The following is a 15,879-nucleotide window of genomic DNA, read 5'->3' on the forward strand; positions in this document are numbered from 1 at the left end:
CAGCCTCAATGATGTTAAGATCAGTGCTCTGTGAAGGTCATATCATTTGAAACCATATAAAAATCTAGGGTGCCTAAGACTGTTGCACAGTATGTTATCTGATAAAACTTTTGATATTCTCTTTGATATTATTAGCTAGGTTACCTAGCTTTCTACCTAACTCCCTAAGTCAGTACTGCAGTCGTTTTCTCTCTTCCCTTCCCCTTTGAGCCACAATGCCAGAGACCTGCTTGCTGAAGCTTCCCTGGTAGGTCACCCCCCACCCCAAAAAACAACAGTATCCAAAGCGATATACTTACAAACCCCATTTCCAGAAAAGTTGGGATATTTTCCAAAATGCAATAAAAACAAAAATCTGTGATATGTTGATTCACGTGAACCTTTATTTAACCGACAAAGTACAAAGTAAAGATTTTCAATAGTTTTACTGACCAACTTAATTGTATTTTGTAAACATACACAAATTTAGAATTTGATGGCTGCAACACACTCAACAAAAGTTGGGACACAGGCATGTTTATCATTGTGTTACATCACCTTTCCTTTTAATAACACTTTTTAATCGTTTTGGAACTGAGGATACTAATTGTAGTAGATTTGCAATTGGAAATTTTGTCCATTCTTGCTTGATACAAGACTTCAGCTGCTCAACAGTCCGTGGTATCCGTTGTCTGATTCTCCTCTTCATGATGCGCCATACATTTTCAATAGGAGGTAGATCTGGACTGGCAGCAGGCCAGTCAAGCACACGCACTCTGTGTCTACAAAGCCACGCTGTTGTAGCCCGTGCAGAATGTGGTCTGGCATTGTCCTGCTGAAATAAGCATGGATGTCCCGGGAAGAGACGTCGCCTTGATGGCAACATATGTCTTTCTAAAATCCTAATATACGCCTCAGAGTCAATGGTACCTTCACGTACATGCAACTCACCCATGCCGTGGGCACTGATGCACCCCCATACCATCACAGATGCTGACTTTTGCACCTTTCGTTGATAACAATCTGGATGGTCGTTTTCATCTTTGGCACGGAGAACTCGACGCCTGTTTTTTCCGAAAACTAGTTGAATTGTGGACTCATCTGACCACAGCACATGGTTCCACAGCCTTTCGGTCCATTTGAGATGAGCTAGGCAGTGCTGCCTGAGGGCTCGAAGATCACGCGCATTCAACAATGGTTTCCAACCTTGTCCTTTACACGCTGAGATGTCTCTAAATTCTCTGAATCTTTTCACAATATTATGTACTGTAGATGTTGAAAGACCTAAATTCTCTGCAATCTTGTGCTGAGAAATGTTCTTTTTGAACTAACGATTCTCTCACGAATTTTGGCACAAAGGGGTGAGCCACGACCCATCCTTGCTTGCAAAGACTGAGCCTTTGATGGATGCTACTTTTATACCCAGTCATGATACCTCACCTGCTACCAATTAGCCTGCCTAATGTGGAGTCTTCCAAACCGGTGTTACTTGAATATTCTGTGCACTTTTCAATCTTATTTTAACTCTGTCCCAACTTTTGTTGAGTGTGTGCAGCCATCAAATTCTAAATTTGTGTATATTTACAAAATACAATTAAGTTGGTCAGTAAAACTATTGAAAATCTTTTCTTTGTATTTTTGTCAGTTAAATAAAGGTTCACGTGAATTAACATATCATAGATTTTTGTTTTTATTGCATTTTGGGAAAATAACCCAACTTTTCTGGAAATGGGGTTTGTATTATTGAGGGGAATGACTACAGAGGTACACTGCACTGGTTGCCCATTTCTCTTCTCATTCCTGACATTCACCCAAGTATCTGCCTCCTGCAAGTTAGGGGTGACTACCTCTCTGTAGCTACTATCTATTACCTCCTCTGTTTCCTGGAGGTCAAGCTGCAGCTACAGTTCCTTAACACGCTCTCTGAGGGCTGCAGCTCAGTGCACCTGGTGCAGGTGTGGTTATCTTGGAGACTGGAGGTCTCCCAGAATTCCCAAGTCATACAAAGAACACAACAGAGCTCCCTGAACCAGTCTCACTGCACTAACAGATGAAGAATGAAGACACTTATCTTGCCCAAGCCTGTTTAGCTAAAGCCTCCTCACAAACACTGGTCCACTCCAATAATGGCTGCTCCACTTGTCCCTACCTTATTTTTATTTGCCCTCACTAATGAATCGTGATTCAACTGGGCCTCTGGGGAAAAAATTACACTAATGCTTGTAGTCAGTCTATAGCTGGGGATGTTGTGATGGCGAGGGTTGATGGGATGGTGGGAAGAACAGTGAATGTCAGATTCCTGATCTGTACATATAACTGAGGACCTGAGGCAAGGTTGTTACTTGTACGGGTGAGACCTAACAGAAGTGAACCTGCTGTTTCCACCTTCATCAATTTTTTAAAAACCCTGAAGTTCACACAGGTCCCTTCATTGACGAGGATGCTCTTTCAATAAGCAGGTGTAATATTCTACAGCTAAATTTTGGCTTTAAAATTGTTTTTATCTATTTGTATTTTTAAAATAAAAGCACAGCACTATTTTATCGTTTTAACCTTGTTCAAATTATATCAAATATGCAACCACAAAGTTACATATACTACTTAAGTGAAGCAGCCTGGCATCTTTAACTTACTCTGCAGCAGATACAAATTGGTTAAGATGGCCATCATTCTCATCAAGTACTTCTCGTGTCCGAGCTTCACCCGTGGACTGCAGTCCTATAACAATGCACTGTAAGAATCAGACAGTAAAGTACAATTAAGATGAAGAAATGGTGACTTCCTACATTCAGCACCCTGGCAAGTGGACCAATTACTTAATGGGTCAAGATTTCCAGCAACTACAGCATCTCATGTTTATGACCAGCTATTTAACTTGTTTTTCCTCATGCGTATTGTTTCGATGGAAAAGATTGCAGGGAAGCACATGACTGGATTCTGTTCTTAAGAAGGCTGTGGATACAGGTTTATTTGAACTCTCCAGACTGAGATTCATCTATTTTTGTGAGCTGAGGATATGAAAATAATATAAATTTAGGGGCAGCAAAACTGATAAGTACAGAACAGCTGTGACCTAATTAAATACAAGAATGGGCAGGAAAGAGTGAATGGTACTTATGTTCACAGAAATAATGTTTCTAGTATCTACAATGCTCATGGAGCAGGAATTTGTCTACTTGAAAAATTTAACATCCAGTAAATGCTTCCATATGAAAAATAGCAAAATGTGGAAAAATAGTGCTTAAAACTGTTTACAAAATATGGCCAATGGAAGTTACATGACCATTTTTCCATGAAAAACATATTAATCTATATATTTACTTGATTCCCCATCAATTATAAAACTATATTTGTTCCAGTATTGCCTATACAATTAACAGGTATATATCAATAAGTACCTATTAACTATCTGATGAGCAAGAACTGAATTCATTTGGATAGTCGATATTTCAGATTTGAGATCTTGCTGTAGGAGCTGAAATGTCCACTACTACTTTGACTCCATGGATGCTGCCTGATCTGCTAAGTTAATTAAGCACATTTTTTTTTTTTGCTCCAGATTCCAGCAAGAATTAACACACCAGGAAGAAGGACACACACCACTGGGTTCAGGAACAGTTACTACCCCTCAACAATCAGGCTCTTGAACCAGAGGGGATAACTTCATTCAAATTCACCTGCTCCGTCACTGAACTTTTCCACAACCTATAGACTCACTTTCAAGGACTCATGTTCTCGACATTTATTGAATTAAAAAAAAATCATTATTATTTCTTTCTTCTTTAGTAGTTAACAGTTTGTGTCTTTTGCGCACTGGATGTCTGCCCTGTTGGTGCGATCTTTCATTATACCATTGTGGTTATTGGATTTATTGAGTAAGTCCTCAAGAAAATGAATCTCAGGGTTGTATACGGGGATATATAAAATTAATTATCAAAAGTATATATTTTTTGATAATAAATTTACTTTGAACAGTATCTGCAGTCTCTTGTGTGTACAATTAAATTCATTTGAAGTGATTTGATTTCAAGGCAATTCTTACAGCAGAACTATATATATTGATCATATATTTTGATTCTCTTCTGCCTATTCACAAAAGGCTCTGTACAAAAAAAAAGGCTATGTAAAACATTATGGAGACTTACATCAACTTAAAGGATCCAAACCATATTCAGAAACATATGTCAAATATGCAGCATCCATACCAGGACCACTAGACTCAAAAACAGTTACTTTCCCCAAGCACCAAGGCTGATCAACATCTCCACCGACTAACCCACCCCTCCACAATCCCAACCACCACTACTTTATTATTTCCTGGCAGTCAACTTATATACAGTCTCTCTTGCGCTGAGTGTCACTTTATTGACATACAATCAATTTATATCAGCTATTTTATGTATTTATATCTTTTTTTAGAATCATAAATCAAGGTCAGAATCAGGTTTATTATCACCGGCATGTGACGTGAAATTTGTTAACTTAGCAGCAGCAGTTCAATGCAATACATAATATTGAAGAAAAAACACAAGGTATAATAATAATAAGTAAATCAATTACAGAGTACATATATTGAATAGATTAAAAATCATGCAAAAAACAGAAATAATATGTATTAACAAAAGTGAGGTAGTGTCCAAGGGTTCAATGTCCATTTAGGAACTGAATGGCACAGGGAAAGAAGCTGTTTCTGAATCGCTGAGTGTGTGCCTTCAGGCTTCTGTACCTCCTAACGTGAGAAAAGGGCATGCCCTGAGTGCTGGAGGTACTTAATAATGGACGCTGCCTTTCTGAGACAGCACTCCCTGAAGATGTCCTGGGTACCTTGTAGTCTAGTATCCAAGATGGAGCCAACTAGACTTACAACCCTCTGCAGCTGTTTTCGGTCCTGTGCAATAGTCCCCCCATCCCCCATACCAGACAGTGATGCAGCCTGTCAGAATGCTCTCCACGGTACAACTATAGAAGTTTTTGAGTGCATTTGTTGACATGTCAAATCTCTTCAAACTCCTAATGAAGTATAGCTGCTGTCTTACCTTCTTTATAACTACATCGATATGTTGGGACCAGGTTAGATCCTCAGAGATCTTGACACCCAGGAACTTGAAACTGCGCACACTCTCCACTTCTGATCCCTCTATGAGGACTGGTATGTGTTCCTTCCTCTTACCAATCAGCTCTTTCGTCTTATTGACATTGAGTGCCAGGTTGTTGCTGCGGCACCACTCCACTAGTTGGCATATCTCACTCCTGTACACCCTCTCGTCACCACCTGAGATTCTACCGACAATGGTTGTATCGCCAGCAAATTTATAGATGGCACTTGAGCTATGCTTAGCCACACAGTCATGTGTATATAGAGAGTAGAGCAGTGGGTTAAGCATGCACTCCTGAGGTGCGCAAGTGTTGATTGGCAGTGAGAAGGATATGTTATCACCAATCTGAACAGATTGTGGTCTTTCTGTTAGGAAGTCAAGGATCCAATTGCAGAGGTAGGTACAGAGGCCCAGGTTCTGCAACTTCTCAATCAAGATTGTGGGAATAATCGTATTAAACGCTGAGCTATAGTTGATGTACAGAGTCCTGACGAAGGGTCTCGGCCTGAAACGTCAACTGCACCTCTTCCTAGAGATGCTGCCTGGCCTGCTGCGTTCACCAGCAACTTTTATGTGTGTTGCTTGAATTTCCAGCATCTGCAGAATTCCTGTTGTTAGCATCCTGACATAGGTGTTTGTGTTGTCCAGGTGGTCTAAAGCCGTGCGAAGAGCTATTGAGATTGCATCTGCCGTTGACCTATTATGGTGATAGGCAAATTGCAAAGGGTCCAGGTCCTTGCTGAGGCAGGAGTTCAGTCTAGTCATAACCAACCTCTCAAAGCATTTCATTACTGTTGATGTGAGCGCTACTGGGCAATAGCCATCTTTATCTTTTGTGGCTTTTTAGTATTGTATCAGATCCAGAGTAACAATTCTTTCATTCTCCTTTACACTTTTGTGCAGGAAATGACATTAAACAATATTGAATCTTGATCTTGAATGTCCCTATCAATAGTAATATGCTATTTCCGTTAAACATTATACAATATCACAACGTGAAAAAGAATGTCCTCTCACCTTGCCTTTCTGCTGCTCATGCCTGCCTATTTCTACTAAACGTCTAACTTTAGCAGCAATACACAGATACTTGAAGAAGCGTTGATGTGCAGACCAAAACTGCCCCCACAGAGATTTTCTGGACTCCAAGCCAATTAGTTCTGCTGCATGTTGAAATACATTCATTGCTTCAGCCCACTGGAAAAGAAAACCCTCTGAATTAATCTAAAAATATAAATTTACTCACAAAAATACTAATATAGTTCAGAAACTCTACATCAGAAGCAGTAACATATCATTTTCCATCATATTTGTCATATAAATAAAACTTGATATCAAGTCAAGTGAGGGGCGGTTTGGTAGCGTAGTGGTTAGCACAACACTTTACAGTACCAGCAACCCGGGTTCAATTCCCGTCGCTGTCTGTAAGGAGTTTGCATGCTCGCCCCGTTACCACATGGGCTTCCTCCGGGTGCTCCGGTTTCCTTCCATAGTCCAAAGCCGTACCGGTTGATAGGTTAATTGGTCATTTTACATTGTCCAATGATAAGGCTAGGGTTATATTGGGGGTTGCTGTGCTGGGCAGTGCAACTCGAAAGGCTAGAAGGACCTATTCCATACTCTATATCAATAAATAAATAAACAAATACATTTCTGCATAATTACCAGAACATGGAGCTTGAGAAAGAAAATGCACTTCTTACTCATGATATTCCTTAAATAATTTATAGCTGTATGCTTCAGCAATGTGGAAATTTTATTGAGTATCTTGTATAGTTCTTGCGTGTAATGAGTGTGACACTCAGTGATTAAGCACAGTCTCATAAATAGAGCAACTACCAATAATAAATAGCTTGTAATGTCCCTATAAGAAAGATATGGTCAGTTCCTCAACTGAGCAGGACAATGGAATAAAAATGTCGTCAACAGTAAATTTCTCAGTCACAATAAAACAAGAACTGTTTATTTGTTGTTTCCCTTTTTTAATCAAAATTTTACAAAAGCAGGCTGCTTCTCATTAAATTTACCTATTTGAGAATGACAAACCAGCACCTCAGAATCTTGGGCGTAAATGAGACATGTCTAATTAGGAGAACTTTGGAATTTTGGATGTGGAGGAATTCGAAAATTTGCACATGTAAATGCAATGTTTAGGATTTCCCACTGGTTATATTGGTAATCAGCTGCAATCTTGGCAGAGGAAGCTGAGGAAAATTGGTTGTGATTTTCCATATGTGGTAAAACTCTACCAGAATGCATTAATTGTGCTAACAACACAATCCAGAATGTGTATTTTCTGTCATTTTTGCAACAATTAAACCATACAATACACATAAACATCTGTACACCTGCTCGCTAATGCAAATATTTAATGAGCCAATTGTGCCGCAGCAACTCAATGCATAAAAGCTTGCAAACATGGTCAAGAGGTTCAGTTGATGTTCAGACCAAACATCAGAGTGGGGAAGAAATGTGATCTAAGTGACTTTGACCATGGAACGATTGTTGATGTCTTGTTAATGAGAGTTCAGAGGAGAATGACCAGACTGGATCAAGCTAACAGTAACTAAAATAATCATGCATTACCACAGTAGTGTGCAGAAGAGCATCTCTGAATGCACAACACATCGAACCTTGAAGTGGGTGGGCTACAGCAGCAGAAGACCACAAACATACACTCAGTAACCACTTTTACGTACAAGAGGTACCTAATAAAGTGGCCACTGAGTGCATATCTCTGGCAACAGGCACTGGTGCAGCGCAGTAGAAAAAAATGAGGTTAAATTCCATTTGCCAGTTTACTTTATGCAATCTGTCAAGAGACTTTATTTCAAAAAAACAAAATGCTATTAAATATCTTTAGATGTTGTTGATAGTAAATGGCAGTGTAAATCACAATGAGACAAACTGCAAAAAAGGAATACTCTCACAAAAGGCAATCTAAAACATCTGGAGATGACCTCATCCTTTTCAAGTTAACAACTTTAAAAATAGAAAATAGAATGGTTTTTTGAATACGTAGGACAATCACAATTCCTACCCTTGGAAAATCGAGCCTATTACGCCCACAAACAAACTGCCTTTCAAATTCAGTATTGAAGCCTAATTTCTGCCCAGTCAATTTTTTCCATTTCTGAGTAAGTGTTGCAAGCTGTACATGTCACGGTTAATAGCTTAAATCATTAACTGAAAAAAATGCTGATAAGTCATTCAGTGCCTGCAGAGAGAACAAGTGAAGTACAATTCCCTAATAAGACTGACACTGGTGTTAATCGATAAAGTAGAGTTGTAATTTTTCATCATGTTGTTTAGTTAGTTAGTGCAGGATTGTGGATTTTGTTGCTCTCCACATAACGACCAAGCATAGAAATTCTGATTTACTGTTCCATTCATATACATGGAATTTTCATCTCCTTGGTTGAATCGTTTGTAGATTTTGTTCTATTAGTTTACACATAAGATGCATTCCATATTTTGTTGTTTTGGTAATCACAAATTACTTGAATTACTATAGCTACACATGGACATTTATAATTGCACAAATGTATTCTGAAATACTTAGTTAAGATAATCAAAAAACAGCAAACTGCTGAAATAAGTTTAACTCCTTACCAGCACAGCTGCTTTGTTGTATACAAGTTTGAAATTTTCATCAAGAGGTATTTCTTCTATTCTGAATGTCACTCCAGCGAAGCTCAGTTGCCTTGCAATATACATGCCACTAACTTTCATATCCATAGCAACAATTTCCATTGCACCAACACCACTAAAGGAATAAAAAAAAGAGAAAATTGTAAGATATTAGGCCATTATCAATGTATACTTAAGATCAAATCATTTCATGAGATACCTTTGGCGGAATGATATGCATGATGTTAAATGAGAGCAGCACGGTAATGTAATAGTTAGCGTAATGCTACTACAATGGGAGCTGTAATTGGGACTCAATTCCTGCCAGTATCTATACAGGGGTCGGCAACCTTTTTGCCTCTGTGGGCCGGATCGCGTATTAATGAGCGGATGGTGGGCCAGGTAAATGCCATTTAAAAAACTTGAAATATGGGAATTATCCATTTAAGTACATCCAGTTATGTTTTGCCTCAAATTAACGAATAACGCATGCTAGAAAATCTTTTGTGCTTAAGGCTGCCTACCTCTGGTCTATAAGGAGTTTGTATGTTCTTCCAGAGGGTTTTCTCTGGGTACTCTGCTATCTTCCCATATTCCAAACATATACGGTTATGTTTATTGAGTTGTAGGCATGCTATGTTAGCGCCAGAAGCACAGTGAGACTTGAGTGTTGCTCCAAGTACTATCGTTGCTGATTTGATTTAATGCAAACAACTTATTTCACTGTATATTTCAATGTACATGTGACAAATAAAGCTAATTTTAAAAGTAACAAACATGAAACACAATTCACATGGACGAATCCCAGCCTAGTGCACTTCTATTAATTATTATTTCTTTTTCCGGTGAATGAAAGAAAGTACAGCTTTGGGCTACTCCTCTGAAAATGATAAGTATGTGCCTTTAATTATCAACTTCAGCCCAAGCAGGGCCCTGACAGTCTTCTGTTTGAACTGATAGCATGCCATTATAGATACCGCCTCTGTGTTTAGGATAGGGCTAGCTCGGGGCAGAGCCGCAGGCAGCTCTCATGCAACACCACACTTCTATCTCTTTGCTCAGGATATAGAATATCAGGCTTTCATAATTAGTAATCTGTGGTAATTGCTTCCTCAAAGCAGTACGGAAGTTTTAGAATTTTTCCCTGTGGTTTTTAAATTCTCTTTCAAAACCAAAATCCATTCTCTCTTTAGTACAATAAAACTAATCCCGCTTCATTTCACAGATAACCATCACAGAAGATATGTCAATTCTTCCTTTCAGCTCCAGAAAACTACACAATTCTTCCTCTTCATGTAGTTAGAAATGCATCCCACAATGCCAAAGGCTGATTGGCACCACAGTTGGTTTTGATTTAGAAAGTTCTCGAACAGTTTCTTTTCTGAGGGGTTAAAACCTTAATCTCGACTGACACTTTTGTGCACTCCCAAGGGTTCTAGAGGTGTTATTTTTCCAGATAATATTAAACCATGGCCCCCTCCTATCTCCCACTAAGATGTTCTTCTTCTCCTTCTCCATAGAAACCACAGAAAAACTACAGCACAGAAACAAGCCTTTTGGCCCTGCCGAACCATTTTCTGCCTAGTCCCACTGACCTGCACATGGACCATATCCCTCCATACACCTCCCATCCATGTATCTGTCCAATTTATTCTTAAATGTTAAAAAAGAACCCGCATTTACCACCTCGCCTGGCAGCTCATTCCACACTCCCACCACTCTCCGTGAAGAAGCCCCCGCTAATGTTCCCTTTAAACTTTTCCCCCTTCACCCTTAACGCATGTCCTCTGGTTTCGTTTTGTTTTATGGCGGTTGGCACCCAGCTTAATGGTGCATTACCGCCACTTTCTGCTCCGGAGTGTGCAACAGACTTACTTTCTCAATCCCTTCATCCAATCACACACACACACACACACCCTACCCTACACTTTTCCTCCCATCTTTGGCCATCCTAGTACCCTATCCCTGCTTATCCATCATATCCTATTTAAGGTTCGTCATCATCATCGATGAGGACCTTGACACCATTAGTACTTTTTACGAGGTCGAGTTGCTAGCTCGACACTCAACCCGGCACGGATGGAAAGCATGCCTGGGAGCGGCTCGACTGGATTTGAACTCGGGAACCTTTGCTCCTGGAGTCCGGCGCTGATGTCACTGCGCCACCAGCCGGCTTTTATGGTGCCGAGACTAGTGCTTGATTTGGATTTAAGTGAGGGAGAGTTGTGCAGCGTCAGCCTCACTCTCTCTTCCCAATTCCTATCTGGATCCAGTGGCAAGACAAGAGTCGAGATGATTGAAGATGGGACTAGGTGCAGTGGATGACCAGAACATCTTCTGTGTCTTGTGCTCTACGCATTCCACGATGCTTGCAGAGACTGCCTTCTTGATCGTTGGAACTTCCGTTGGTCTCGTCCGCTCAATCCGCCGGAGTCTGTCTTCACATGCTGGGATAGACAACTCCCTATCTCACCGAGGGTTTGAGACCTGTCGGCTACCCTCACCTGGTTTAGCCGGCTTGTTGAAGTCGTTGCCCAGGGTGTGGCTGCTGTCGGATGCAAACAGCTCCAGGGAGCCACAGATGAGAGCTGAGTGCCAGGTGGGGACCAAAGGTGGACAAACTGCCCTGAAAAGGATGCGACATGTTCCCCCACCAGAGGTGCCACCGCTCCCGGACACCCCATATATCCTATTAAAAAAAACCCTGTACCCCTTAAGAAAGCTAAAAATACCCTGACCTGTGCTCTCTCACCCATGCCCAGCAACCCTTTTAATGTGAATTCTTGCACCCCCAATTCCCTTAGATTAATTCTCATCATCTCTCTCTTCATCCCATACTTCCTGCAACTCAGAACTACATGTTCTACTGACTCCTTTTCCTGACATTCCTCACACAATCCTGTCTGGTGTTTCCCTATCATTTTCAATGTTTTGTTTAATGCACAGTGCCCCAGCCTTAACCTAGTCCACAGTTTCCTCTCTTCTGCATCCACTACCTACCCTGGTACCTGCAACACTTTTTTGTATTTGATATAAATACCTCCCTTTCCCATCTTTCTTGCCACATTTGGTTGATTTTTTCCCAGATTACACACTTAACTTCTGCTTTACTGATACTAATGTGCAATTCTACATTTTCTTTAATACCCTCTTTGCCAACTCATCCACCCTCTCATTCCCCTTCACCCCTACATGTGCTGGAACCCATAGAAATTTTACCTGACCTCCCTGATTTGCAATTCTTGTGACTGACTGAAGGACTTCATAAAGTACATTTTGCCAACTGTTTGAGTGAAAAGACCTTAAACTTGCTAGAACTGAGGATGAATCTGAGCATATCAACACTTTGACTTGTCTAGCTGTCTCCACCCATTGCAACGCAACCAACACTGCCAGCATCTCCACTGTATTCACCCCTAACTTATTAGATGTCCTTCTGCTGATTCCAATTTCTTTTGCTGGTATAGCACCCCAAACACTGTCACTCCTGTTTCAGGTTCCTTCGCACCATCCATATAAATATGAGTATAATCACTATACTTTTCCATCACATGACAGTTAAATGTACTTACCAAATCAATTTTATATTTTCCTTTCCTTTTTACCTCTGACAAATGCCAGTCTATGTCGGGCCATACAAGCTTCCAAGGAGCTACAACCGGATAAACTACTGAAGGACTTATCCTTAGATCAAACACTCCACGTTCTTTAACAATATCATTTCCCACCCAACTAAAGTTATCCCTCTGAAACCTCCCAATTTCCCAGAACTCCTGCGACACTCCTTTTGCAGGGTGAGAATCATTGTGCCCCAACAAATTAGCCCAGTAGTTTGCCATCAGTTGCATCCTTCTTAGTTCCAAAGGCATTACTTCCATTTCTACCTGTACGGCTGATACTGATGATGTTTTAAAAGCCCCACTGCACACTCCCAAAGCCTGAGCCTGAATCACATCCAGTTTCCTTATAAGAGACCTAGCTGCTGATCCGTATGCTATATTTCCATAGTTCAATACAGATCTCACTAAAGCCACATACATTCTCTTCAAAGCTGAACAACCTGCTCTCCATTCCCTACCAGTCAAACATCTCATCACATTTATTACTTTTTTACATTTCTCCTCAACTTTCCTGATATGGTCTGCCCATGTTAATCGTGAATCAAATATAACTCCCAGACATTTAAACGATCCAGCCCTTTCTAATTCAATCCCATATATCCTAACTTCTTCCCTACCTCAATTCTTTTCCTGGTGAAATATGCAGTTTGAGTTTTTTCTACTGAAAATCTACATCCCCAATATAACCCCACTCCATCAATTGCTCCTGGTAGTTTCCTGATTATATGCTCCATGTTCCTGCCTCTTTTCCACAAGGCCCCATCATCTGTAAACAGTGACCTACCTATATCCACTGGTACCTTTGTGAAGACATCATTGATCATAATGATGAAAAGTAACGGGCTAATCACACTACCTTGAGGTGTGCCATTTCCCACTATGTACTGTTTTGATAATTCTGATCCAATCCAAACTTGAATTTTTCTACCAAACAAAAAATCTTTAATCCAATTAAAAACTTTCCCACCAACCCCCATTTTGTGCAGTTTAATTAACAATCCTTCCTTCCACATCATATCATAGGCTTTTTTCAATGTCAAAAAACACTGCAACTACTGACTCTTAATTTGCCTGGGCCTTTCTTATTTCAGTCTCATCACTGAGTCCATGGAATTCCTTCCCTTCCTAAAACCATTAAGATGTTACAGAACTAATAACTCCATTCAAAGAAATGCAGAGGAGTTCCTTCCATCATTCAGTACTATATTCCTCTACTTCATCATTGATAATATCTGGTTTCTATTTCATAGACATATGTGAGCACTTGCTTTAGACAAAATGGTTTTCACAATTACTACATTACAATGATTATACTTCAAAAAATACCAAATCATTTTGGGACAGGTTATAATGTTTAAATTCCTTCAATAGTGCAATTTCCTTCTTTAAAAAGTGCAATCAAGATGAGACATTTCACCTCCACCTAGTGTGTTTGAGGTCTCTGATATTAATACAGAATGTCACACCTTCAAAATATACCCAACTGAGTTTCAAAATCATTTTCCCATGTAAACTACATAGCATAACCTCCTTCTTCTACATTATTTCATTTAATATTGCCCCTTTTCAAGCAAATACCTAATTCTCTCAAATAAACCTTTGATGATAGCTCTTCTGAGCACCCAGTGCTAACAACTAACACATAGCTATGTGTCAGCATTTTTTTAATACATGCAGGTAATGAGCAAGGATCAGAAAAAAAACATATAAAGACTAATTCAATAACAGATTGCCTTTGCTATGCAACAGTAACAATACATCAAAAGCAATTCAATACTTTGAAGATTAAATGTTTTGCTGCTTTTAAGTGCCAAAGGCCTCACAAGAGAGTTAAGGCAGAGTCTGGGGGTGTTTTTTTAAAAAATCTTGCTCATCTTATCTTGCTGGTTTTGGCTGATCTTGTGGGTTTAGTATAAATTATCTCACGTTGTGTCATCTTTACAGCTGCACGAAATAATGTTACGGGGTGGGGGGGGTCATGGAAAAATCTGTTGTTTATCCCTGTTCTTGTTGAGATTATCGTAAAAGGTATATATCAGAAAGAAATATTGTTGATTTGACATTGACTGTAAAACCTGGGCCATTAATTCCATCTGTGATGGTTTGCCCACACCTTCAAAATTGGAAAACTGCTAGCAGAATCACACAAAGGATAAGAAATCAAAGTGCAGGTATTCGTCCTCCGTCATCTATATTGGAACACACTCAGCAGCCATTCTATTAGACATCTCCTGGCCACTGAGTGTATGTACCTTGTAATCTGCATCTAAAATTCAACACCATTGAAACCAAGAGAATGGAATTTCTGAATTGGGGCTGGTGGTGTAGTGGTATCCACTGGACTTCGGGGCGAGTAGTCCCAGGTCTGAATCCAGCCAGCTCCTTGCATGCCTTCTATCTGCGCTGGGCTGAGCGTCAAGCTAGCAACTCGGCTTTGTAAAGCAGACAAATGCTAAAGAAACAGCAGGGTTGCTACCCGATCTGTCAGAGGGCGCAGGAAGAACATTAATTAGTACACTAACATACATGACCATGGGTAGGTGTGTAGCTGAAGCCTGAAGTAGGGAACATAAAGACCTGAGCAGCTGAAGCCTGCAGCTTGGAATGAGGATACGTTTACGGCTGGTGCTAAGGATTGGATGCATGGCAAAGCAAAGCTTTGGGAATAGGCTCGGGCTGGAAGCTGACAAACCAGCATAGCTGGGAGGATGGGTGAATGGGGTAAGTGATACAGTGTATGGATGTGCGTGTGTCTGCATGGGCTTAGAGGCCAAGTTAACACTGACTTATTCACTGAAACACATGACAGAATGAGTCTTACACCAACCACAAGAAAAATGACTCATCAACTTGCCCTATGACCGTAAAGTTTCATGGCCAGGCCCTGGAAAAAGTGGACCAATTTGTTTATTGTGAGAGTTTCTTCTTAGTGAAAGCAGACTTTGACTTCAAATGCACCAGCACAACCTTTGGCTCATTTGAGGAAAGTGGTATCTGAAGTTCAAGACCTGAGGTATAGAGTATGACTTATGGTGCACCTACAGCGGTGATTCCTGCCCTGCTAAATGCTTCTGAGACCTGGACTACCTACGGGGATACCTCAAGGCACTGGAGAAAGAAGCGTACAAACATCGACTTTGCAAAATCCTCCAAATATTTTGCAAGGATAAGCGAACCATTGTCAGTGTCTTCTCCCAGGCCAATATCCAGAGCACTGAGGACCTGGTTATATCGGTTTGTTATGTTGGACAAGCCACATCTATTGCACGTCAGACACTCTATTCAACCCCCACATTCTGGCTCCCGTTTTGGTCCTTCTCCCTCCCCAACTGTCCTTCACCTTCTTCTGGTGCCCCTCCATCTTGCCTTACTCCCATGGCCCTCTGTCTTCTCCTATCAGATTTCTCCTTTTTCAGACCTTTACCGTGTCCACCTAACACTTCCCAGCTACTCACTTCATCACCCCTCCCCACCAACTTTCCCCTGCTAACTTGCACTCCCTGCCCTCTCATTCTGGCTTCTTCCCCCTTCCTTTCCAGTCCTGATGAAGGGTCTCT

The 15,879-nt window shown here is 40.5% G+C and overlaps 1 protein-coding gene across 6 annotated transcripts in view; it reads right to left on the bottom strand.

Annotated features, from left to right (window-relative positions):
- Positions 1-15,879, bottom strand: part of sbno2b (strawberry notch homolog 2b) — a 171,947-nt gene that overhangs the window by 37,783 nt on the left and 118,285 nt on the right. For all 6 annotated transcript variants that reach the window (XM_072244367.1, XM_072244370.1, XM_072244366.1 and 3 more), the window contains 3 exons: positions 8,685-8,838; positions 6,093-6,269; positions 2,613-2,710 (listed from right to left, as the gene is read on the bottom strand). In XM_072244367.1, the coding sequence (XP_072100468.1) occupies positions 2,613-2,710; positions 6,093-6,269; positions 8,685-8,838 (429 nt within the window). The remainder of the gene's footprint in view (positions 1-2,612; positions 2,711-6,092; positions 6,270-8,684; positions 8,839-15,879) is intronic.

The sequence above is a fragment of the Mobula birostris genome, chromosome 26 (genome assembly GCF_030028105.1).
Source record: "Mobula birostris isolate sMobBir1 chromosome 26, sMobBir1.hap1, whole genome shotgun sequence".
In the NCBI taxonomy this organism is placed as follows: Eukaryota; Metazoa; Chordata; class Chondrichthyes; order Myliobatiformes; family Myliobatidae; genus Mobula; species Mobula birostris.